The sequence below is a fragment of the Leucoraja erinacea genome, chromosome 32 (genome assembly GCF_028641065.1).
Source record: "Leucoraja erinacea ecotype New England chromosome 32, Leri_hhj_1, whole genome shotgun sequence".
Taxonomy (NCBI): Eukaryota; Metazoa; Chordata; class Chondrichthyes; order Rajiformes; family Rajidae; genus Leucoraja; species Leucoraja erinaceus.
In genome coordinates this window covers 9,611,982-9,639,733 of record NC_073408.1, presented here as the reverse complement: position 1 = coordinate 9,639,733, position 27,752 = coordinate 9,611,982, and the positions used below count along the sequence as shown (strand labels likewise).

Genomic DNA, 27,752 nt, shown 5'->3' with positions numbered 1-27,752 from the left:
TTTATCAACGTCAACATCCATTGTGAGCAAGGTACAAGGGACTGTTATGTTTTTAATGAACCTCCATGAAAAGGAGAGATTCTAATAGATTTTTGTAGCATTAGCTTTTGCCTATGTATTCGTTGAAATAAAAGGGGAAAAGATGTGCATTTTTCCAGCTCCTTTCTAAATCTTAGTCCATCGCAAACACTTCACAACCAAAGTGTGTACTTTAAGTGTAATCACTGCTGTGATGGAACTAATTTATCCCTAACAAGCTTCCACAAAGAACAATTAATGACCAGACTATCTGGGTCAGTAAAGTTAATAGATGGGCTGATGGGGCCAGTTATCTTGTTCTTCTATAAAACAATGTTTTGGCATCTTTTATATCCACCTGAAAGGATATGAGCCCTTGGTTATGTAAATGACAAATGGATACGTGAACCTGCAAGATCTAAAAGACAAAGCATTCCTATTTCAATACGTCTCCGATAACACCCGTGGCAAGACTTGAACACGAAAAAAATCTTTTTGCATGAGAGTTCGTGTCAAGCACATCGAATGTCATTAAAGCAATTCCAGAAGTGCTGTATCAAAATGGTTTTGAACATGCTTAAAATGCGCATCACCTACACTAAACATGACCAACATCTGTTGTATGTGGAGAGGGGATTTGCTGAATATTCAGAGTTTGACTTCACTTAAGATCGATATGGTGCCAAAAATGTAAATGTGATTCTGGCCAGGCATGGTAACTGAACATTAAATGAGTTAACAGATCGAGCTGATGTTGAATCATTGCTGTGCTTCTGACTAAATCTTTAGGAATGATCAATCACTCCGAACAGTAAAAGTCAGAAACCCATTAAAACAAAACAAGACACTGTTAAGCAAACAAATCTCATCTTTAAAAAAACTAATCGTAAAGAAGGAGCAAACCAAAATGATGCTGCCTTAATGGGGCTGTCCCACTGTACGAGCTAATTTAAAAAAAAAATCAAACTCGAGTTAAAAAAAAAATCAAACTCGTGGTAAGCACGTAGAATGTATGTTGCGGTTACGTCAGAGCTCGGGACGTCTCTTAGCGGCTCGTCCACGAGAGCCCCGAGTACCTACGGGCCGCTATTACCGTAATTCTCCAAGTTCGAATTAGGGGAAACTCGGGAGAACTCTTGCATTAACTCGTACAGTGGGACAGCCCCATTAGTCTTGGAAAATATCTTGTCTTTAACTGAAGAGTGAGTGAGGATTCAATTAACATATTTATAGTCCCAAGGAGATCTGACAGGTTGGATGCAGAGAAGTTGTTTCTCCTTTTGGTTGAATCTAGAACAAGAATTACTGTTTAAAAATAAAGAATTGCCCATTTAAGACACAGACATGGCAAGTGTTTGCTCTGAAGGCCGTGAGTCTTTGGACCGCTCTTCTTCAAAGGGAAATGGAAACAGTTACTTCATTAGACAGGGGATTGCAGGTGGATGGGTAGATGGAGGTGAGATTATTGTCACATCAGCCATGATCTTATTAAATAGCAAAGCAGGGGCTGGGTGGCTTACTCAATAGCTTCCTAATTTCCATTTTCATAGCTTCAAAGCCAGATCATCACTCGCTTTTGCACAACATGCACAATTTTCTATCGAGGAAGTTGTCTGTTTGAAAGAGGCTCTGATTAGATGCAGCTTCCTTTTGCGAGTCCTGTCTTTGATAAGTTTTTTTAATACAAGCTCTTCACACCAGACCTCATCTTCAAAGGAGGCTCGACAGGGAAATTCCCTCATGGGGATTTTGGGCCTGGGCATGCAGTACATTTCATGCTTTGAAATGGAAACATGGGCAGGGAAAGGTTAAAAAGGAAGAGTGTGTGAAAGCAACCGAATGAAGCATATGGAAAGACTCTGGTTGTCATGGGTCCCAGCCTGGTCCCCAGTGCAGAGCAGTATTATTCCGTATGATGTGAGTCTTGCACACACCACTTTGCTTATGTGATCAAAGTCTCAGGGGGGAGGGGGGGTGGGGGGTAAGGAAGGTCATGAGCTCCAAATAAATCTTGACTTGTGCACATCAGTCAGCGCAGCAGTCTAATTAAGAAAGTGCTCTTTATTAAAACTACTGAGAGGGTGGGGAAAAAAATCCATGCTTCCACGCTGCACAAACCCTAGTTGGTTCCTGGGAATAAAAAGACTTGCAATTATGCATGATATGTATCAAACTCCGGGTGTTCCAAAGAGCGTTTCTTGAAGTGTGGTCCCCCATGGGAGTAGGAAACAGGGCGGCTAACGTAACAAGGTCTCGCAAGCAGCAAATGGTGGTGGGAAGATGGGATTTGCACAGGCCAAGAGGGTCACTCAACAGGATCCTACTCAAAGTTGACAGAAAATGCTGGAGTAACTCAGCGGGTGAGGCAGCATCTCTGGAGAGAAGGAACGGGCGACCTTTCGGGTCGAGACCCTTCTTCAGACGGAAGATGTTTATTGGTCTGAAGAAGAGTCTCGACCCGAAATGGTCACAGTTTAAGAATAAGTGGTGGGCTATCTTGGACTGAGATGATGAAAACGAATTGTTAATTGTAGTCTGTGGAATTCTCTGCCACAGAAGGCAGTGGAGGCCAATTCACTGGATGTTTTCAAGAGAGAGTTAGATATAGCTCTTAGGGCTAAGGAAATCAAGGGATGTGGGGAAAATGCCAGAACGGGACACTGATTTTGGATGATCAGCCACGTTCATATTGAATGGCGGTGCTGGCTCGAAGGGCCGAATGGCCTACTCCTACACCTATTTTCCATGTTTCTATGTTACCTATTCCTTCTCTCCAGAGATGCTGCCTGTCCTGCTGAGTTACTCCAGCATTTTGTGTCTACATTCGATTTAAACCATCTGCAGTTCTTTCCTACACAGATTCTAGATTCATACAGGTGCCGAGGTTATGGGGAGAAGGCAGGAGAATGGGGTTAGGAGGGAGAGATAGATCAGCCATGATTGAATGGCGGAGTAGACTTGATGGAGTGAATGGCCTAATTCTACTCCCATTACTTATATCCTTATGATAACGATACCAAGTAAAGTTGTACATGCAAATAAAAGTGAATTATAAACTAAGCTGAAAAAACATTTCATAAATAAACCATTAATTAAAGTAACACCTACATGTAACTTATTTCTGAGATTTATTGCAGACAACGCAGGACTAAACGATGGCTTGTGGGGATTGGAGACAAATGGAGCTCTTTGCTGACTGCCTCATGTCAAGCAAAAACAAGTATGGTGCCTACTTGTAATGTTAAAATTATCCTATGGATTTATTTTATTGCAACAAAAGTGAAAAGGTTACAGGACTTTGATGTAATTGATTTTTGTTTTATGGGACAAAGTTTTAATGTTAAGCGGTATTATTGGCTTAGTTGCAAGAAGCAAAGGGTAACCGCTTGTAGGCACTTATGCAATTGGAAGGCTGTTACAGCAGAGTTCCACAAGGCTGAGTATTTAGTCTCCAGCTATTTGTGATATATTTAGACGTAAGATGTAGGAGTTATGATGAAGATGTTTGCAGACGATATGAAAGTTGACTGCGTTTGGTTGACAGTGGGAGGAAAGCAGGAGAATACTGAGAGATTGGACAGTTGGATTAAGAAGTAGTAAACAAAATCCCGATTTAGAAAAGTGTGTGGTCACGCGTTGGGGGACATGCAACAAGGCAAGGGAATATGTAATAGATGGGCAAGGTCTAAAGTGTGTGGAGGAACAGAAGAACTGAGGTCATAGAGGTGGACAGCACAGAAATGGGCCCTTGTCTGTGCTGAACATGATGCCAAGTTCAACAAACCACCACTACCTGCACATGATCTGTACCCCTCCATTCTCTGCATATCTTTGTGCCTATCTAAAAGTCTTTTAAACACCACGATTGTATCTGCTTCCACCACCACTCCTGGCAGTGTGTTCCAGGCAACAGCAACCCTCTATGTCGGGGAAAAGAACTTGCCCTGGACATCTGCTTTAAACTTTGCCTCTCTGACTTTAAAACTGTGCCCTCTATTATTTTATATTTCCATCCTGGGCAAAAGGTTCTGACTGTCTACCCTGTGTATGCCTCTAAGAATTTTATAGAGTTCTATCAGGTCCCCCTCAGCCTCCAAAGCTCCAGATGGACCAATCTAAATTTTTCTGCTTATAGCTATCGTCCTCTGATCCAGGCAGCATCTATCCTGGTTAATCTATTCTGCACCCTCTCCCGAGCCTCCACATCCTTCCTGTAATGGAGTGATAAGCATTGCAGACAATACTGCCAATGTTTCTGATCACTGTATTGCAGTTCAATATCGCTGACTGGATAGCGCGCAACAAAGCTTTTCACTGCACCTTGGTACACGTGGCAACAAACTAAACTGTAACTGCAGGGAAGGTGAGATTGCCCAGGAGAAGGGCAAAGAACATTTGCAAGCATGCTGCCAGCATTTTGGCAAGGTGGAACGTATGGGATAAGCCAATGTTATGTTGTTTATACTGCATTTCGTTGTCTCTGTACTGTACACTGCACAATGACAGTAAAGCTGAATCTGAATCTTCACCCGAGGAACTCGCCATTGTCCCATTTTCGTTGCAAGTGATGATAATGAATGTACAATTGTGCTGCTTCCGAAAGAAGATGCTTTCTTTCATGGAAATGTGGCATCATTCATGTTTAACATAGAAATCTCCTGCTTAGACATCGTTTTTGTGCCTTTTGCAAACTCGAGATGGAGGCGTTGAGACATTGACATGCTTTTAGGTACTACAGAACTGAGGTCAAAGCAATTATATTATAATTATGTTTGTGGGGAGATTTAATTGAAGTGCATAATATTATAAGGCACCTGGACAGAGTAAATAGTTCCAATGTAATGCCCTTTCCAGAGGATAAATATTTGGCACATTTGGAAGAGGATTAAGGGGAGATGAGAAAAATTCTATCCACCTCGAGGACTGGAACTCAAACGGTGCTCGGGGCAGAATTCTTCACCACGTTAAAAAGTACTTGCATGTGTACTTGAACAACCATGACCTGCAGAGCGACAGAATTATGGTCAGAAGATGGGAGTAAGCAGTTTTGGTTGTCAAAAACTCGATAGAATGACAGGCCTGTAACATGAATTTTCTAATGGTCCACAGTTACAAGATTATTGCCTCGAAATACATCCCAGGTCGATAGTTGGAACGTGTTATATAGTGGCAGCAAGGCATTCTGCTTCACTTCTGAAATTTGATTCCAGTGAAGCCAATGATTCTGAATCTCAGAAGCAGAATGAAATGTACAACTGCCAGTAGATAGCACAACGTCCTGTATATATAGCACTAGACAATTCTGTTTCTTGGTTTGGTTTAATTACACATCTAATAACACTCTCTCTGACAATATTACACACTTTCATTTTATTTGTCAGAATCCCGGTATTACAACATTGACCTGTGAAGCAAATGTTTTGGGAGGTTTAATCACTGCCTCAAAGTCTGTTTTTAAGCTGCAGCTACATAGCATTCATAGCAAAAGGATTTGAGTATAGGAGCAGGGAGGTTCTACTGCAGTTGTACAGTGCCTTGGTGAGACCACACCTGGAGTCTTGCGTACAGTTTTGGTCTCCCAATCTGAGGAAAGACATTCTTGCCATAGAGGGAGTACTGAGAAGGTTCACCAGATTGATTCCTGGGATGGCAGGACTTTCATATGAAGAAAGACTGGATAGACTCGGCTTGTACTTGCTAGAATTTAGAAGATTGAGGGGGGATTTTATAGAAACTTACAAAATTCTTAAGGGGTTGGACAGGCTAGATGCAGGAAGATTGTTCCCGATGTTGGGGAAGTCCAGAACAAGGGGTCACAGTTTAAGGATATGGGGGAAGTCTTTTGGGACCGAGATGAGGAAAACATTTTTCACATAGTGGTGAATCTCTGGAATTCTCTGCCACAGAAGGTAGTTGAGGCCAGTTCATTGGCTATATTTAAGAGAGAGTTAGATGTGGCCCTTGTGGCTGAAGGGATCAGGGGGTATGGAGAGAAGGCAGGTACGGGATACTGAGTTGGATGATCAGCCATGATCATATTGAATGGCGGTGCAGGCTCGAAGGGCCAAATGGCCTATTCCTGCACCTATTTTCTATGTTTCTATAAACAAAGACTTATTTATCAGAATAGTGTGTGGCTGGGAGCCACTTAACACAAGTGGTCCAGAAACTGAATACTCTATTTATACAACAGTGATTGTTCATCAATGTATGGGCATCACTGTTAGGAAAAAATGGAGGTGGTGTCTGGAGCTGACCTCGGGAGTATGCGGATCTGTGGAGAGCAAATCAGCGGACAGAAAGAACTGAGTGCACTGCCTGAGAGAGTCAGGCTAGGTTTTTATGCTGACACTTCTTGAGGTTAGAGAGTGACCTATTGATCCACAATTGGAGAGAGGGTTGCAATTCAAATGAGGCAAATGTTCCCAGTGGCGTATCAGTGAAAGAGGAAGCCATAACCCTTAGGGAGAGAGGAAGAAAAAACAAATCAATTAACAGCCTGAGCACACCTTATAAATAGCACGGTACCAACAATGAGGCCGATTGTGTGAAGTCACTATGAATTAACTACATTTGTGCCAACGCATTGATTCTAAAAGATTGCATACATTTTGATGATGGAGCCAAGGTAAAATACACGGTGATTTACTCAGTCTGTCAATATTTAATGAATCAGCTGTTAAAGGCCGGCTGATCCGATTAACCTTCAGAGTGCTGGCACACACAAGATGGGCCGAACAGCCCCCTATGCTGTAAATGGTGATTGTAAAAGTTAAAGTGGTTGCTGTGCTTTCTCAACAGCTTCATGCTGTACCTGAGTGCGTCAGTGAGTGTCACACACTTGGGAGGACAATCGAGGTTACTCTAAAACGGTAGGAAGGAACTGCAGATGCTGAAGAAAGACACAAAATGCTGGAGTAACTCAGCTGGTCAGGCAGCATCACTGGAGAAAAGAAATAGGTGACATTTTGGGTCAAAACCCTTTGTGGTTTCCTTTTCCTCAGGTATGCTGCCTGCCCCCTATGAGTTACTCCAGCATTTTGTACCTATCTTACATAAATTGGGGCTGTATTCCCCGGAATTTGGAAATGAAGGGTTAATTAGTTTGAGGTTGTAAGGAGAACTCATGATTTTGACAGTAACTTCTGTCATCAGTTGCAGAATCTAGGACCAGGGGGCACAGACTAAAATGTAGAGGCAGCCTTCTCTGAATTGTTGTATACTCCAATAGTTTGCAGTTATTTTCCTTAAATGGACCGACTGCGCTTGTATTCACTGGATTTAGAAGGATGAGAGGGCATCTTATAAAGACATATACAGTAACATTCTTATGGAATTGGACAGGCTAGATGCAGGAAAAATGTTGGTGGAGTCCAGAACCAGGGGTCACAGCTTAAGTATAAGGGGTAGGCCATTTAGGACTGAGATGAGGAAAAACCTTTTTCACCCAGAGAGTTGTGAATCTGTGGAATTCTCTGCTACAGAAGGCAGTGGAGGCCAATTCACTGGATGTTTTCAAGAGAGAGTTGGATATAGCTCTTAGGGCTAACGGAATTGAGGGATATGAGGGAGAGAGCAGGAACAGGGTACTGATTTTGGATGATCAGCCATGATCGTATTGAATGGTGGTGCTGGCTCAAAGGGCCGAATGGCCTACTCCTGCACCTATTTTCTATGGTTCTATGTATAAATATCATTTTCTAGATGATCCCATGTTGTTTTGATATACGTGACCAATTTTGTGCACCATATTTTGTTGTGTACCCGACCCAAACGTGACCAATCCAGACTGACTTTGCTACAGCCAATCTAAACTTGACATGATGATGACAAATCAGCACACGATCCTACCACAACCAATCAAAACCTGCCTTAGAATAGCCAATCCGAACCAACCTAACCATGGCCAGTCTGAAGCCACTTCAAGGACTTGTCTTTACTCCATTCCCAATCATGCCCAGACACTGAGACTGAATGAGACAGGACATTCATACGTGAAAGCCTCTCTGATCCACAGTAGTGCCTCATAGAAACATAGAAAATAGGTGCAGGTGCATTCGGCCCTTCGAGCCATTCAATATGATCATGGCTGATCATCCAAAACCAGTACCCCGTTCCTGCTTTCTCCCCATATCCCTTGATTCCGTTCATGCACCCTCTAAAGGCAAATGTCACCTCCTGACTGTGGTGCTGAAGCTAAGTTCTGTCGATCAAACAGTATTGCTGATTTGATCCAGGTCTGGTTTTGCTGCTGATGACCTGATACTCTGTATCATAAGTACTTTGCACAACTTCTTTCCATATTTCCTTACAATATCGAAGGAAACCATTTGGCCCATCAAGTCAATGCTGACACCAGGAGTAATCCCATTTCCCACTAATGTTCCTGGTAACCTATTCTCCACACATTCCATCAACATCTCACAGATTTGTCTATTTAGCTATGCACAAAAGCCAATTTCGAATGTACAATTAAACTACAAACCCACACGGTTTTGGGAGGTGGGAGGACACCCGCAAGGTGTATAATACACAGCACTGGAGATCAGGATTGAACCAGGATTGCTGGCATTGGTAGGTAGCAGCACTACCTGCCACGCCACTGTGCTGCCCCAAAGACTGAAGCTGTCACCTGGGCAACAATCTCCCTCCAATGCCTTGTCAAGTATCACATTATTCACTGACCACAAGTCAAATTGGGTATCCGCTGCTCTAGATGTCAGCTGATCTCCTCCAACCTCATCTATTGCATCCGCTGCTCTAGATGTCAGCTGATCTACATCGGTGAGACTAAGCGGAGGCTGGGCGATCGTTTCGCCGAACACCTCCGCTCGGTCCGCAAGAACCTACCTGACCTCCCAGTGGCTCAGCACTTCAACTACCCCTCCCATTCCCCGTCCGACCTCTCTGTCCTGGGTCTCCTCCATGGCCAGAGTGAGCAACACCGGAAATTGGAGGAACAGCACCTCATATTCCGCATGGGGAGTCTGCATCCTGTGGGCATGAACATTGAATTCTCCCAATTTTGTTAGCCCTTACTGTCTCCTCCCATCCCTCAGCCCTCGGGCTCCTCCTCCTCCTTTTTCCTTTCTTCTCCCCGCCACCCCCCATCAGTCTGAAGAAGGGTTTCGACCCAAAACGTTGCCTATTTCCTTCGCTCCATAGATGCTGCTGCACCCGCTGAGTTTCTCCAGCATTTTTGTGTACCTTCGATTTATCAGCATCTGCAGTTCCTTCTTAAACACTCCTGTATCTTCCCATCCTGACTTGTCCTTTGGTCTCTCTTGGGTTTAACATCTACCACACAGTCTCAATAAACAGTCGCAGAAAGTTGACATAACATCGTCAAGCTCTTCCGTGTCTTGAACTCTTCTGCCAGCTCCAGACAAACCATCAAGAGAAGAAATGTGAAGAAATCTGGAGGGAAACACCGTGACTTTGATTACACACTGAAGATCATTCATTGGTGACTGGTTCCGAGATTTCAAGTGACAGAATCGTGACATAAGTCAAATGCTGTTAACACTCATAGTATTGATATATTTGAGCTTGTAAAGGTTTCAAGAATTTTCATGCACAAATAAGCCTGAGTTGAACCAGTGGGGAGATTGTAAATATTGAACTCATGGGAGAAGTTGGACAAACATTTGGTTGCAGCATTTTCAGACCAGGACAGAGATTGAAATCGAGCAAACGTTCCTCCTTAACACGTACAATATTTTTCAAATCTAGCCGAGAATGAAGAAAATAAAGCCTTGTGTTTCTTATACGTTAAATGATTCTGAATGGAGGGGTGTCGAGATAGTCCTTAATGGCCATTCATGCAAAGCTAACTTGGCCACAACCTGCTGGGAGATGTTTGCCTACATGCGGACACAGACAAAGCATGTGGAAGGCTGATCCAGTAAACAACAGTGTTACAATAAGATAGAGAAAAAATGCAGGAGTGACTCAGCGGTTCAGGCAGCATCTCTGGAGAAAAGGAATAGGTGACCTGTTGGGTCGAGACTCTTCTTCAGACTGATGAGACGCTGCCTGACCCGCTGAGATACTCCAGTATTTTGTGTCTATCTTCTGTGTAAACCAGCATCTGCTGTTCCTTCCTACACACAGAGTTACGATATGCTGAGGAGGATGAGCTGCGGTGAAATTTGGATAAGGTGTCGACAATGAAATGGGCAGGAGTGGCCATTTTTCTAAAAAGTTGCCATGAAGGTCCTGACCTGAAACATCGCCTGCCATTCCCTCCACAGACGCTACCTGACCCACTGAGTTCCATCAGCACTTTGTGTTTTTTGCATGAAACTGACAAATTATTTTTTTAACTTTAATAGACAGAAAATTGATTTAAAGTTAAAATACTGTAAGTGAGATAATCTTGCTATCGTGCACCTGGACAGTATTCAATGGTCATTGTTTTACTTGGACCCATGTCAACCAAACACCATTGGAAAAGCGGCATAATATTTGTGACAATTATCCCATTGCTGTTGCAGAAGTTAACATTCAAACTATTTTATTTGCCATTTCTTGGTGAGTTACCAGCACAAAATCCCCTTTGTGTTTCAGCTCCAGCACTTACCGAGACTTGAGGAAGAGTGTCTACGTTCCTTACACCCAGGGGAAGTGGGAAGGGGAGCTGGGGACAGACATCGTCAGTATTCCACATGGCCCTAATGTCTCGGTCCGAGCAAACATCGCTGCCATCACAGAGTCTGATAAGTTCTTCATCAATGGCTCCAACTGGGAGGGGATACTGGGATTGGCGTATGCTGAAATTGCCAGGGTAAGTGCTGTGTCTCTTGCAATGCTTGACATTAAAGTCTACAGACATAAGGAGTTATGGATTTCAGGTACATTTGTTGCAGTGGAAGTGTGTAAACCATACATTGTAGGTTTATAAACCATACAGATGCTGGTTTATATCGAAGATAGATACAAAATGCTGGAGTAACTCAGCGGGTCAGGCAGCAGCTCTGAAGAAAAGGAATAGTAACGTTTTGGGTCAGAACATTTTAGACCTTTATTCTGAAGAAGCGTTGTGACCCGAAATGTCACCTATTCCTTTTCTCCAGAGGTGCTGCCTGACCAGCTGAATTAATCTAGCACTTTGTGTCTATCTTCTGTATGAGACCATAGATCCTGTTATGGTTAAAAGATTGCTTAGCCATTCTAGGGTAATTGGTCTCTGTAAATTGCCTCTTATTTGTCAGGAGTGGATGAGAAAGTGGGATAACATAGAACTAGTGTGAACAGGTGGTCAATGTGGGCCGAAGGGCCTGTTTCCATGCTCTATCAAACTAAACTAAACTATGCTAAAAGGTGTGTGGTAGTATTGTCGTTATGTTGCTGGGGAAAGAACATGATGAACTTGGGACATTGTTAAGTATTCCTTGTTTAAGAGCTTGTAGTCAGATGGGCAATGTGGAGAGAAAATGCCAGTTTGAGTACATACTTCTGCTGCAAGTACTGAAATAAATGGCAAGATCATCTGTGTTAGTGATGTCAGTTAAGAGATAAATATTTACAAGGGGACTGGAGGAACTCCCCTCTTCTTCGGAGCTGTACTGTGAAGTCCTTTACATCCACATTAAGGATGGATCATTACACACATCTTCTCTCACAGCAATCCAACTGACTGTAGAGGCCACCATTAAAGAGTAAGCATTTGCTATTTTCTGTTCAAAAATCTGGAATTGCGAAGATGGTTTCAGTAAAAGGTATTGATCCCAGTCTTTCCTCGACTGGCCAATGTATAATGCAAGTCTCATTCCTGCGATTTTAATTGCCCCTCGTCATGGTAACTTCTACATTTCTTTTATGGCATTAGTATGAGTATTGAACAAAGCAGAACGATGGAAAATGGTTGAGTTAGTGGATTAATTTATCACTTTTCTTTTAAGTCATTATTGACAATATCAAGAGAGTCAAGAGTCAAGAGTCAATTTAATTGTCATTTGGAACCCTGGAGGTCCAAACGAAATGCCGTTTCTGCAGCCATACAATACACACAAATAGACCCCAGACACAACATAATTACATTTAACATAAACATCCATCACATAACTGTGATGGAGGCCAAAAAAAAAACTTATCTCTCCACTGCACTCTCCTCCCCCCGATGTCAGAGTCAAAGTCGAAGCCCCCGGCTGGCGATGGCGATTGTCCCGCGGCCATTGAAGCCACGCCGGGTGGTGCGAGGTCGCACACCGGGTCTTGGTGTTGGAGCCCCCGGTTTGCGCTCGCAAAGTCCCGCGGCCGTTCCAGCCGCGCGGTGCAATGGTGTTAGGCCCCGCTCCAGGAGCTCTTCGACCCCGCAACTCGGGCGGGGAAGTTGCCGTTGCAGGAGCCCCGAAAAGCGGTCTCTCTCCAGGGATCCGCGGGCTCCCGGTTCCCGCCGTCCGCAGACCCGCAGCAGCAGCCTCCGACTCAGCGGCAGCAGCAGCGCTCCTCCACCGCTCCACCCGCTCCGGTCTCGGCCAGCTCCGCGACGGCGACGGTGAGTAGCACCAGAGTCCCCGGCTTCTTCCTGTTGGAGGCCGCTCCTCGTTGCGGCCTCAACGACACCTTAGACCCGACGAGAAAAGGTCGGGTCTCCAGTGCATTTGGCAGATCAAAAAGTTTCCCCCCCCCTCCCACCCCCCCACCCCCACCCCAGCACACACACCCCATTGTAATAGGAAAAACTACATCATGTCACAGACAAAAAATAATAAAAACGCAGACAGGCTGCAGAGGCCGCTGCTGGCCAGAGCCGCGCCGCCTACCAGAATATTATTCATGATGGTGGTGCTGTTTGTGTGGAGTTTGCAAGCTCTTCTTGTGCGTTTTGTCCAGGTGCTCTGGTTTTCTGCCAAGTCCCAAACACATGCAGGTAGATTAAATGGGCTCTGCGTTTTACCCCTAGTGTGGCCAAGTGAGAAAATTATAAAGGGGCATTGATAATCAAGGGAGAGAAATATAAGTAGCAAGGGTGCAAGGGAAATGAGTCATAGAACATGGAAACAGGCCCTTCGGCCCAACTTGTCCATGCCCACCATGATGCCCAATCTAAGCTAGTCCCATTTGCCCATACCTGGTCCATATCCTTCTAAACATTTCCTACCCATGTAAGAAGATGGAAAATAGGGATGGGATATAATTGGCCTAATAGGAACCTTGCGCTTTGGATGAAGGAGGCGGGGAGCTCCAATATATAAATATCATTGCATGTATTTAACCCCACAGCATTGACATATTTGGCGGATTTGATCATCTTATCTGCCCGTTAGAAGTGACAGCAACTCGCATTGTACCAGGAGCAGACTCATCATGTCATCCTAGTGCACATTAGAACTGGAAGTAAATGCCACCTGCAATACCATTCTCTCCAAAAGTAAATCAAATACATTTTAATGCTGCCAATTCCCCAGTGTGATTTTTTTTTTTTTCACTTTCTTTCTTCTTTTCGCAACTTTGAATTTTCGTCGCATGGCCCAGGTGAGCAGTTGCTCGATATCCCGTGCGTGATCCGTCTCGGGGTGCAATGGCTCAGGACCGGGTTACCTGCGGTGCAGTCTGGCGTCATGCCTCAGCTTGATGGTGCCGCAGTTATTTTTGGATGTCAAAGCCATTGACTGTGGAGAGAGTGAGAGAGAGGAAGTGTAGTGTTTACTCTGTGGAACAGTGAGTTCCTCTCAGTGGATACTGATTGCAGGAACTGGCAGAGTGAGACAGAATCTCATACCCCATCCAGATTAAGTTCCAAACCAGTTGGCGCCTGCCCTCTGACAGGAAATATTGGGATGTAGTCACAGAAATTAATAATGCAGCCAGTTCCTGTAACTCATGTCTCCTTGCATCAAATATTTAGGGAACGTGTAAATGCTGCAAAAAGGTACAATTAAAATTTGACATCTATTGGCCTTAATTACCAAGCGATTGTTCAGTAACCCATCACTGACTGTGGTAATTGATCTCAAAGTTATCTTATTAGGGTAATGGGTTCCTGCTTTAAATCCTCCTCTCCTGGAAAGAGTGAGCATGGTTAGGATATGAAAGGAAGCCCCATGCAACCCTTTACTCTTGTCCAGCCTAATTACATTGCCTTTCTTCATCCACATATTCTGCTAGTTACAGTCAGATCCTTTGAGTGACCCTTGTACAGTTTCACATTCAGCAAGGTAGGAGGATTATACATTGGAGCAATAGCGGACTGCTTGGTCCCACCCATTCAGGGTTTCACTAGGAAGCCCATCCCAAATTGCCCATGGAATGTTGGTGGTAACCAGCTCCTAGACGTCACCATCATCTCCTGGTAAGGATACTCCTGCTAAGCTATTGGGGGGGGGAGGGGGGGAGGGGGGGGGGGGGGGTTGTTCCAGGATTTTGACTCTGTGACAATGATGGACTGGTGATAGATTTTCAAATAAGCGTGGCATATGACTTTGAAGGGAACCTGTAGAAGGTGATGTGTAGAAAGGAACTACAGATGCTGGTTTATACGGAAGATAGACTCAAAGTACTCGAGTAACTCAGTGGGTCAGGCAGCATCTTTACTTTCAGTATGAAGAGGGGTTCCGACCCCGAAACATCACCCATCCTTTTCTCCAGAGACCCGTTGAGTTACCCCAGCACTTTGTGTCTATCTGCAGAAGGTGATGTTGTCATCTGCCTTAATCCCTTTCTTGATGGTGGAGCTGTGGGTTTGGGAGGTGTCCGATCAGCGCGCGAAACCCCCTTTTTAATGGGGGGGGAAAAAGAGCCAACTATCTACCTTGAAGCTCAATTTGATATATTTCTATCGGGTCTGCCCTCGACCTCTAGCATCCCTGAGAAAACGATCCAGGTCTGTCCACTGCCCTCCCCCCCATCCTTGTAGTAAATATCCTCTACTCTAGGAATCATTCTCAGCACCCATTCCAACGCCTCCACATCCTTCCTGCATTGGGGCAACCAGAACTGCAAAACTGCATGCAATACTCCAAATAATGTATGTGACGCATGCTCGATACCCTTTAAAGACAAATCACATGGACCACTGCCCTTTGCTCTTCAGCCCAGCTTACCTGAAATGCACAATGGCTGCTATGAGTAGCTGTTACTAACACTATATTCTCCTCCCTCCCCTTGCTACCCTGTAGTAAGTTGTCCAACAGCTTCTGACGAGTGTTTTGCACGTTGAACCAGCAGTCATGTGTTGCAGATCACACTCTGGCGTTTCAGCTAATGTAGCCTTGGGGGAAGGTACAGTTCAAAGCACTCAGCTGAACAGCGCACATTTCATTTTGACGTTCCAGATATAATTATATTTTTATACATTTATTCTCCATGAGCTCGGGAGATGGAAATCGGCACAGATTTCACATGCCCAATGTCACTGTCAGCTGCAGCTGAATGGAGTATATCCAAAGCAAAATGCCTCCTATATTGCCAGATTCATGTCCATTCCTGCATGTGCATTGTGATGGCAACAGTGAGCAGTTTCTGCTTCCCACTCTTTGCACCCTGCGACCTCTGAATGAGATTACCGCGTTAGGAGTAGCTATATTCTGCATCCACAAGCTGCTGGGTTGAAGCTGTTGACATGCATTTCACAAAGAGGCCCTGAGAGTGATCAAATCAAGGTTCCCTTCACAATTGGCTGAATGTAAACACGCTGCAGTGTAAGCCTGCACTCTTCACTGAAACCTTCCACATTGCTACCCGAAAGAAACACAGTGAATCTGAATCAATTTGATGTTAATCCTTCTTCATGTGACACTGTAGCTGAGATGATCCATCTGTACGGTTTGTTTTTAGTACCACAGGTGAAATAACAGCTACAGGTTGTACCAATTTATAACATTGGCTGATTTTAAGTTGACCTGAAATCAATGGCCAAGATCACACAGCGTAGGAAGAGGCCCTTCCAACCACGGTCTATTTCCTGTTGTCCATATTGAACATGGTGCCAAGTTAAAGTGATCTTCTCTGCCCACTCCTATCTCTCCTTGTGCCCATCCAAAGTCCTCTCAAATTGTATCTGCCTCCGCCCCTGATAGCACATTCCAGGCACCCACCACTCTATATTAAAAATTTGCCCAACACTTTACATTAGACTTTGGACCTTAGAGATACAGTGTGGAAACAGGCCCTTCTGCCCACTGTGTCCACGCAGCCCAACGATCACCCCATACAATAGCACTATCCTGCACACTAGGGACAGTGTATCCTACAAGCCTGCACGTCTTAGGAGTGTGGGATGAAACTGGAGTACCCGGAGAAAACTCTCGCAGTCACAGGGAAAACGTCCAAACTCCATAGAGAGAGCACCCGTAGTTAGGATCCAACCTGGGCCTCTTGTGCTGTAAGATGACAACTCCATTGCTGACCTTAAAGCGATATCCCCAATTCTTAGCCATTTGCACCCTGACATTCTGTCCTTTGGGTCCACACTGTTGGTTCTTCTGACACCTCAGGTACCAGCTTTTTTTTGGTGGGACCCCACTGCATAGGGGCTGAGTGCAGCATTAGAGGCAGTCTCGGCATAGCATCAGCTGCACTCATAGAGACCGCCCCCCCCTCTCACCCCCAAAATTATCAGCTGTGAGAGCCTTCAATTTTACAGACTGTTTGCTAATGCCCTCAATACACCAACACCAACACAGCTCATTCATGGAAGGGCAAGGGTGAGGCAGTCTGTATTTTCTCCGAGCCATTGTTGGCTAATGTTAGAGAGGAAATCCAAGTTCCAAGTGATTTTCATTTCCAAGGACAGGCCATTTACTCCAGTTATCACACACATGCCAACAAATTCACTTACATGACATTGTTATCTCTGTGCTGCATAAGTAAATGTTAGGATAGATGACAACTGAAAATTATTTTTCCCCAGAATGAAAAGCAATGATGACTATTTCTGGGGAATTTGACATCAGTCTTCAAAATTGCAGTGAGTGCTTCTCGGTGTGAGTCATCTTTACTAACCTGGCACAGTTTCAGTGCTAGGGATTGATGTGTTGCCATTGTACCCTGTGTATGGCTCCTTAGAACAGCAACATTGACCTCACCGTGCCATGGGGCACTTCTGGCACAGCCTGGCCTTCCCAGTATAATACTGGACTGGGATCTTTCCAGGAAAGTAGGTTAGTTTCCTCACCTTCCCGACCCCCCATCGCACCAATACACCACATCTCAACCTCCAACCTTTACCCTCAGTCTGGTGTTATGGTTCAATGTACATTTCATTGTCACGTAAGAAGTGCTCACACATTGAAATTATTTTTCATATAAACAGTCCGTGGGAATATTGTCATACCCCTGATCCTCGATTAGCAAGAAAACAGAAATAGTCCACTGAGCCTGCACGCAAGGGGCTCCATGGTTTTGGCGCCATTATCAAAGCCCACGCTCTAGTTCTTATGAGCGGTGCCTGTTCCAGGCAAGTCCTAGATTGTTGTGGCCCTCCACCCATCTCCTTCCCTGGACATGACATTCCTCTCCTCGCCTGCCCACCTTTGTTCAGCAGGGGTGCTTCCAACACCCCCACACAATGGACCTCCACATTGATCCTGATCTAATTCCCTCCCCCTAGAGTCATAGAGTGATACAGTGTGGAAACAGGCCCTTCAGCCCCACTTGCCCACACTGGCCAACAAGTTCCAGCTACACTAGTCCTGCCAGCCCACATTTGGTCCATATCCCTCCAAACCTGTCCTATCCATGTATTTGTCTAACTGTATCTTAAACGTTGGGATAGTCCCAGCCTCAACTACCTCCTCTGGCAAGTCATTCCTTATACCCACCACCCTTTGTGTGAAAATGCTACCACTCAGATTCCTATTAAATCTCTTCCCCTTCCCCAATGTCCTCTGGTCCGCCATTCACCTCCCTTGGGCAAGAGACTCCGTGCCTGAATTATTCTTCTCATGATTTAATACACCTCTATAAGATCACCCTCATCCTCCTGCGCTCCAGGGAATAGTCCCAGCCTACTCAACCTTTCCGTATATAGCTCAGACCCTCTAGTTCCCCTCTACCTTTCTACTCAATTGTTGAATCCACCATTCAGCCAACGTCTCTCCCCACCCTGGACATGTGCTGCGCCCAATCTGTTGTAGGGTGGAACCAATGACCCAAATGGTTGTGACTTCCCCTCTGCTGTGGCAATGTAGCACAGTGTATAGGGTGTACACACACACACCAGGCAATGTAATTTCATTTCTTCACTTCTGTCAACTTGCTGATTTCCTCTTCCTATGCTGTTGCAATGATCACTGTTCCTGTGAAGCTACAGTAGATAGTCATTCATTCGAGATGATAAAAGCCCTTTGATATCAGAAATGGAGGCACACTTAATCACATCACTGGTATTGTACCAACAGATATCGCCTGTAACAATTGTTCTTAAAGAGGCGTTTTAACAGCAGCCACCTGCTTTCAGGTAGAACATTAGCCTATAATAGTTAAATGGGACTTCTTAAATAGAGAGCTAGCATAAACTAGATGGGATTCTTCTCAGCCATAATTATTCTATGATTTGACGGGGACACTCTGCAAAAGCTTCACAGGAGCACCCTGGGCCTAAGAAGGAAACGTTACAATGCAGTTGTTCAAAACTTGTCTCAAATAATAGGTTATAAAGATTACTTTGAAGGGGAATAAGTAGAATGTTTTCAGGAAGGAATTCCAGATCTAAGGGTGCAGAAAACGGTGATAAAGAAGGCATCTGGTATGCTTGCCTTCATGGGGGGGGGGGAAGAAGCATTGAGTATAAGAGTAAGGATGTCATGAGGCAACTTAATAGGACTTTGATTAGGCCTCGTTTGGAAAAATTGCAGGCAGTTCTGGTCACCACATCACAGGAATGATGCGGAAGCTTTGGAAAGCTTTGCAGAGGAGGGTTACCAGAGTTTTGCCTGGATTAGTAGGTATTAGCTACAGGGAAAGTTTGGACAGACTTGGATTGTTTTCTCAGGAACGCTGGAGTTTGGGGGAAGACCTGATAGAAGTATGTAAAATTATGAGGGGCATAGATAGGGTAGACAGTCAGAACCTTTTTCCAAAGATCGAAACATCAAATTCTAGAGGACATAGCTTTAAGGTGAGAAGAGCAAAATGTAAAGGCCAAACATTTTTACACAGAGGATGGTGAGTGCCTGGAACGTGCTGCCAGGGTTGGTGGTTGAGGCAGATATGATAGTGGCATTTAAGAGGCTTTTTGATAGGCACATGGATATAGAGCGAATGGAGGTATATGGATTACGCACAGGTCGATCAGAAATGGTTTTGGCATCATACTCGGCACAGATGTTGTGGGCCGAAGGGCCTGATCGTATGCTGGATCGATTGACAAGATTGTTGATGGTGAAATGAAGAGCCTCAGGAACACACAACAATCAGAATTGGTTGAGTTCACATAGGATAGGGTTGGAGCAGGTCTCAGAGATAGAGAGGTCCAGGTTCACAGGGGAACACAAACAACAAGGATCGAAATAGTAAAATCAAGTTGTTTGATGAATTAAGACCCAGTCAAAGTCACTGACTTAGTGAAATTCAATGAGTTGATTGAAGGTCAGTGAGCTCGGGACTAGTTGGAGTCAGTAGGAATTGCCATTGGACGCAAAAACATTTGATAAACCTATTGAACGCTAAACATAAACAACTTCAGATCTTGTCACAACAATCGACAGAGCTAATGACCCGTCTTAAAGCAATTAATTTTATTACACTGGATAGTTAAGAGAAACAGTCTGAGCCAAATGTTTTTAGGATAGTGTCACTTTAAGAGAGAAGATGTAGTTACAGATATCAGTAAGTGTGTGGATGATCCACATCCCTCTGTAATACTGAAGGTTATGTTGAAGTCCAGTCTTTAATATGCAGAGCACTCCTGCAGTAACTAGCCAAGCCCTCGTTCACATTTACATTTTAAATGACATAGGATTTGGATACTTATTGCTAACAGCCATTGATTGCTGCACGGCTATTCTTGGCCAGCACTAAATTTTTTAACATTTTTGTTCTGTCTATTGGATGGCAAAGGAATAGTTTCCAGCTCTTGGCAGGCAGTGTTACCCTTTAACCTTCTGGGGTCTGGTTGTGACCCAGAGCAAAGCCGTCATGCTATGGCCCCGAAGATGGGGCAACTTTCCGCCCAGTTATTAGAAGAAGCAAACTCAAAACATTTATTCTTCATCTACCATTCAAAATAAATCTTTCCCCCAAACCTGTCTGTCCAAACTTCGACAAATTCCTGCCCTTCGATCTACACGTATATATAAAGTTTGCAACTTCTTGGTCACGATTCATTGGTGCAGGCCCACCACCTATTTACCGGCAACTGATGGTCCAGTACCATCTTGACTCCGGACAAAATTATGAGAGTGCACTTGAAATCTAACCCCGGAAATCCCCCTGAAAATGGAGCGCCTAAGCCGGGTGAGGTGGCCAATCTCAACCTCATCGGGACTTCCACGGCCAATCAGCGGGATGAATTTGCCCCTTGCTGCCGGGACTCTGGAGCACTGATCCGAGGACGACATTGTGGGCCGGTATCTTGGCCCCTTGGTGGCCTGGGAGGACAATTCTGGAACCTTTGGACTCCTCTTGGAGACCATGACCTCTGGTGTTCTGGCATAACGGACGGTCCAGAAAGGATGTCTGAAGAAGGGTCTCGACCCGAAACGTCGCCCATTCCTTCCCTCCAGAGATGCTACCTGAGTTACTCCAGCATTTTGTGTGTCTCTCTTTGATCCAGAAAGGCTCTGGAGTCAACGGTGCTGGAATATCAGTGGTGGACCTGTACAATTGAAATGGGGTTTATCACAGAAAATAAACTTTTTAATGTTTATTTATTGATATTACTCTGGAGTCAGGGAGTGACCTAAATCACAGGGAGTTCTGTTACAGCCCCTGTTTCCAGAATGCAAATTGGATAGAATGTGATTGATGTAGAAACAAGGAACTGCAGATGCTGGTAAATACACAAAAGGACCCAAAGTGTTGAGTAACTCGGCAGGTCAGGCAGCATTGCTGGAAAACATAGATAAGTGATGTTTCTTAAGTAAGGTCTTGACCCAAAATGTCACCAATCCATGTTCTCCAAAGATGCTGCCTGAACTGCTGAGTTACTTCAGCACTTGTTATCCATAACGTGATTGATGATACAGGGAACGCTATTTATATCAAGCGGGCCTAATTGATTATAACGAGATTTCGATCGGGAACAAAAGGAACACTTAAAAGTTACTTTGGAAATTGGTAAGCAGCAAAAAAATTGCCTTGCATTTATATAATGCCCGTAAAATGTTTAAAAATCTTAGAGATCAGTCAAAATATGGCAGCTACTTCGATAGGTTTGTGCAACTGACAGAGCTTGATCAAAGAGATACTATTTAAAGAAGCGTAGAATCAAGAGTCAAGAGTCAATTTAATTGTCATTTGGACCCCTGGAGGTCCAAACGAAATGCCGTTTCTGCAGCCATACAATACACACAAATAGACCCCAGACACAACATAATTACATTTAACATAAACATCCATCACATAACTGTGATGGAGGCCAAAAAAAACTTATCTCTCCACTGCACTCTCCTCGGACAAACAACACGGAAACAGGCTCTTCTGCCCAACTCGTCTATACCGACCAAGATGTCCCATCCAAGTTAGTCCCCTTTTCCAGCATTTGGCCCATTTCTGAGCATCTGGAGCGTACCCATGCAGTCACAGGGAGAACATGCAATCTCCACACAGACAACACCCGAGGTCGGGATCGAACCATGGTCTCTGGTGCTGTGAGGCAACAGCTCTACCAGCTGCACCAGTGTGCTGCCCCTAGTAGTGCCAATGCAATTAGCTTTGGGCATGAGCTATGATTGAGGGAAAGCAGAGAGAACGTTCATGGGTTATAGGCTGCAGGGGATAACGGGGAATAGTACATGGTGGGACGGAGGCGGTGAGAATTATAAAATGAAGGCATGATGTGACTGAGGCCTAATGAAGCCAGCAAGGATGGGGGTGCCATAAGCAAGGGTTGGTACATGGGCGGCACGCTGGAGCAGCGGTAGAGTTGCAACCTTACAGCGCCGAGACCCGGGTTTGATCCTGACTACAGGTGCTGTCTGTACGGAGTTTATACATTCTCCCTGTTGTCGCATGGGTTTTTCCCAGCTGCTCCAGCTTCCTCGTACACTGGAAAGACGCACGGGTTTGTAGGTTCACAAAAATGCTGGAGAAACTCAGCGGGTGCAGCAGCATCTATGGAGCGAAGGAAATAGGCAACGTTTCGGCACGAAACGTTGCCTATTTCCTTCGCTCTATAGATGCTGCGGCACCCGCTGAGTTTCTCCAGCATTTTTGTGTACCTTCGATTTTCCAGCATCTGCAGTTCCTTCTTAAACAGGTTTGTAGGTTAATTGGTTTTGGTAAAATTTGTAAATTGTCCCCTTGTGTTGAGGATGGTGTTGGCGTACGGGGATCGTTGATCGGCATGAAATCAGTGGGCTGAAGGGCCGGTTTACGCGCTGTATCTCTAAACTAAATGTAAAAGTGAGTGAGCAGCAGATTCTCCTAGCTTGTTGAATGGGACACTGGCCAGCGGAGCTCTGGGTTCATCTGGACCATTCCGCTCCTATCACTTACGAACATATACTTATGATTAACTTATTATCTGGAACGGTGCAAGAAGAAGCAGATTTTGAAATGGAAAAAAAATACAACAAATAATTCAAACACAAAGCATCCCAACGGCATTACAAATGGAAGAGAGATTCAGGTAAATGAACTGTAGGCAAACAAATATATGCACCACTGGCCACAGAGTCAACAATGATTACTTTCTAACTACAAACATTTGTCACCTTAATCAGCAAAAATTGCATCAATTCATCCCCGGCTAATCTGAGGCGTTATGGTTGGGAAGCAAAATAGAATTCCACAATTGCTGTTCAGAATTACCCGCAGGAAATGAATGGTTTTCCCTGCACAGGGATGTCATATCTGTCCAATGCTGATCCAATAAGAATGATTAATTTAACAGTTCTTTGGAAAATGGCACCATTTTTTTTCAGCAAAACCTCAAGTTCTGGTGATGGAGGCATTTAGCTTTATAAGTGAATCCTATGAGCATTGCTGTAATATATTGAACCTGCTGAATTTTGTTTGCAATGTGTGTTGCTAGGCCATTGCTCTTGCTGCATCAGAGCAGCGGAGGATGGCGGATTTCCTCACCTGAAAGATTCTAATGAATTTATGATACTCTAGATAGTTTAATCACACTTATTGTTAATACTTGCTTTGTTGCGATTACCAAATTTATTTTGTTTAGTTAAGCTTGGAGATATAGCATGGAAACAGGCTCTCCGGCCCACCAAGTCCATGCCGACCATCGATCACCCATTCACACCAGTTCTATGTTAATCCACTTATGCATTCACTCCCTACATACTATGGTCAATTCACAGAGGCCAAATTAGCCTACAAACAAACATTGTTTGGGGATATGGGAAGAAACCAGAGCATCTGGAGGAAACCCTCGTGGTCACGGGGAGTGCATGCAAACTCCACACAGACAGCACCCGTGGTCAGGATCAAACATGGGTCTCCAAAGCTAGGTGATAGAATTCTACCATTCTACCCAACCGGTAGAATAGATGAGGGTTTCAGGAGATAACAAGGCATTTATAAAGGTAGAACTAGACAGACCTTCTGGTAATTAAATAAAAAATGGTTTAAAAAAATACCCAGCAGGTCATTTCTGTCTTCCAGTATCTGCAATTGTTTTGATTTTTATTAAACATCGTGGTGGAGAGGTTCAGCTTCTCATTAGGACAGTGATGAGTTTACCACATAGGGATTAGGACCAATCTATTCTTGTGGTTATTATTTTGCCAACTAGCCCCAGCGCCTCAGAGAGTTTAAACAGTGTAATTGGCATTGATATTTAGGAGGGTGAGCTTTACAGAGAGAGAGAGAGAGAGAGAGAGAGAGAGAGAGAGAGAGAGTTAGGACAAGTGTGGGAGGCTCCTCAGTGCAATTATTGAGCGAGGAAAGGAGTGAGTGTCTCTCAGTGGAGAAAGTAAGTACAGTCTGTCAGAGTGTGTGGTGAGGAGGTAGTACTCAATGGCGATGCAGGTTCATAGGGAATGTGAGGACAGGCGAAGGAATGTATGGTGGGCAAAGCTGTAACGTTGTCTGTAGATGAAGGAGGAGACAAAATAAAAACAATGAAAACTCCCTCGTTGGGGCTTTTATAAAAGAATTAAAATCCCTTGTTGTGAGTAGAGGGCAAGCAAGCTCTTTGAGGGTCATAGCGACGTGTATACAGATGGGTGCAGTGCTTTTTTGTAGATGACTCTGAAATTAGATTGCATGAAATCTTCCTTTGAATGATAAATTTATTGGCTCCAGTCCCATTCCAGAGGTTGGAGCACAAAAAAATCTAATCTGTCACTGAGGAAGTTGTATATTGTCAATTGTGAATGTTATAAATGGGAGCAGTACTTTTTATGTGGACCAAAAGGTGGGCGTACACAAATAACAATTCGCATGGCACTATTGGCTGCAGTACATCAACTTTTTAACGTATCGTCACATATACGAAGGGCTGGATGGGAATATTTAAAGGAATTGCAGACGCTGGTTTACAAAAAGAAAGACAAAGTGCTGAAGTAACTCAGCAGGTCAAGCAGCAACTCTGGAGGACATGTATGGGTGATGTTTTGTGTCGGGATCTTTCTTCAGACTGATTGTAATGGGGTGGGGGGGGGGGGAGCTGAAAGAGAGTTTGGGGCGGGACAAAGCCAGGCAAGTGATAGGTGGAGAAACAAAGAACTACAGATGCTACTTTATACCAAAGATAGACACAAATTGCTGGGGTGACTCAGCGGGTCAGGAGATGCTGCCTGATCCAGCACTTCTTAAGTGATAGGTGGATACAGGTGAAGGGGGGGGTGAAGGGAGGCTGTTTAGTAAATGGGTAGATAGAGGCTAGAGGTGAAAAAGAGACAAAAGGGTGTAAGATAAAGAGTGAGGTGGAGTGGAAAATGAAGCCAGAGGGAGGGATATAGTTGGAAGAGAACCCTGGGAAGGAGATAGGCGGACAGGACGGTGGGAGAATTGGGTGCGCATCTGGGAATATTTTATTGATTGGTGCATGAATATGCAGGTAAAGAGCTGTTGAGGTGCCAGCTCAGCACATAGTTGCCTTGCATGCGAAAAAAAAAAATCTAATTACACGTTGCTACCCAAGAACAATACCTGAGAGTTTGATTGAGCTTGTCAGCAAATCTCTCTGAGCACCATCAATATGCATAATGCTGGTGCGGGGGAATCAATCATGCTTTATAAAGGGAAGTACACTATCCCAGCTGTGTCATCACTAGATTTATTGAGTCGCTGTCTGCTACGGCAATGAAGGGTAAATTGCAGTGAATGAAGCATTTTAATTGTTGACAAAACGTTTCTCGCGTCACCTTGGATAACCCTGCGGCAACTTGAGCTGTCGGTTGTCGAGTTCACACTTCACTCCCGACAAAGAGCAAACTGCTGAGTAGCAACGGTGGAGAGGGAAACGGGCCAAATGCAGGCGAATGGGATGAGCTTAGGTGGGGCATCATGGACGAATTGGGCTGAAGGGTCTGTTTCCGTGCTGTGTGACCCTGTGATTCGCAGACTCTTTGCTGAAGGAACACAGCGGGTCAGGCAGCTTCTGTGGAGGGAAATGGGTAGACGACGTTTCAAGTCAAGACCTTTCTTCAGATTGAAACCCCAACCTGAAACTCCTATCCATTTGCTCCATACATGTTGCCTGAACTGCTGAGTTCCTCCAGCACTTTGTGGGTTTTTTTTTCTCTCAGCACATTATCTGGGGGAGGGGGGGGGTGTCATCAGTGAAGGAGGTGCCACCTTGCAGATGAAACCGTGTGTTTCTCAACTGCCTTCCGAAAAGGCCTGATGAGCCAGTTAACATGAGCCAGTTTGTGATACCTAACCTAACATGTGTAAATAAGTAAGTAAGTTTATTGGCCAAGTATTCACATACAAGGAATTTGCCTTGGTGCTCTGCCCACAAGTAACAACATGACATACAGTGACAGTTACAAATGACTCAGAAAACACTAAGCATTAATAATAATAAAACATTAATGATACGGAACACGGAATAAATGAACACGGAACATAAAATGGAACAGCACAGGAACAGGACCTTAGGATCTCAATGTTTGTGACGAATATGATGCCAAGACCAACTCTGAACTGCTTGGACATAATCCACAGCCCTCCATTCCCTGCATATCCATATGCCTATCCAAAAGCCTCTTTTAAATGCTACCATCGTATCTGTCTCAACTACCATCCCTGGCAGCGTGTTCCAGGCACCCACCACTCTCTGCGTAAAAAACAAACTTCCCCCACACATCTTTGTCCCTCTCGCCTTAATCTTGCTACATCTTCTAGTATTTGATATTTCCATCCTGGGAGGAAGGTTCCGACTGTCTACCCAACCTATGCCTCGCATCAGTTAATACACCTCGATCAGTTCTCCTCACAACCTCTGGTTCAAGTCTGTCCAACCTCTCCTTGTCGCTAAAACCCTCTCATCCAGGGAACGTTCTGGTAAACCTCCTCTGTACCCTTTCAAAAGCCTCCTCATCCTTTCTGTAGTGGGGCGACCTGAACTGCATGCAATACTTAAAATGCGACATCCCATAGTCCTATATAGCTGCATCATGTCTTCCTGACTCTTGTATTCAATGCCTCAACCAATGGGCAAACATACCATCTGCCATGCTTCCCACTGGTGTTGCCACTTTCATGGAGTAATGGACATATGTATGTTTGTAAAATGTCATTGAACACCCTATTGTAATAGTATTAAAGTGCCACAAGGGTTTGATGTAGGGCTGCAGAAAATTCCCATTTGATCCTACCCAACGTCAATCCCTCCTCATTCATAAATATGTTCACTGTTGAATTATCACTCACTGAACAATCCCATTGTGCATGGTTGCTTCTACGTTTCCCTGTGAAAATGCACCTCAAAAGAATTTAATCTGATTTATTTTTACTTTTTCTCACCAGTTTACGCAATATGACACTTAATTCTCCAGTCAATGAATGCCAATAACACTGCTGATCCTCAGAAATTCATCCTCACTTCATAGTTTTAGCTTATTATTGTCACGTGCACCAAGGTCCAGCAAAAAGCTTTGTTCTGTGGTGCTCTCTAGCCTTTTCTACGAATGGATAGCAGGCAAACAGAAAGCCTTCCCACTGTACCTCAGTGCACGTGACAGTAATAAGCAAAACCATTCTGCGAGGATGAATTTTTGAGCAATTTAAGATTTGTATGGATCTGCAAGTTGGCCAAAGGCACTGGATTTAAGGAATGCGTGCTAACCAGTCAGCAGAAAGACAATACATGATTACAATCGATCCATTTACAGTGTATTGTATAGATGCTTGATGAGGGAATAAAGTTTAGTGCAAGGTAAAGCTAGCAAAGTCCGATCAAGGATAGTCCGAGGGTCATCAAAGAGTAGTTCAACACTGCTCTCTGGTTGTAGTAGGATACAAGATACATTTAATTGTCATTTGGACCCCTTGAGGTCCAAACAAAATGCCGTTTCTGCAGCCATACATTACACACACATAGACCCCAGACACAACATAATTTACATAAACATCCATCACATTGCTGTGATGGAAGGCCAAATAAAACTTATCTCTCCACTGCACTTCTCCCCCCCCCCCCCCCCCCCCCGATGTCAGAG

General features: G+C 44.4%; 1 protein-coding gene across 1 annotated transcript in view; it reads left to right on the top strand.

Annotated features, from left to right (window-relative positions):
* LOC129712345 (beta-secretase 1-like) overlaps nt 1-27,752 on the top strand; it is a 116,007-nt gene that overhangs the window by 48,977 nt on the left and 39,278 nt on the right. Inside the window, 1 exon segment of the mRNA XM_055660698.1 lies at nt 10,588-10,804. Coding sequence (XP_055516673.1) covers nt 10,588-10,804 — 217 coding nt within the window.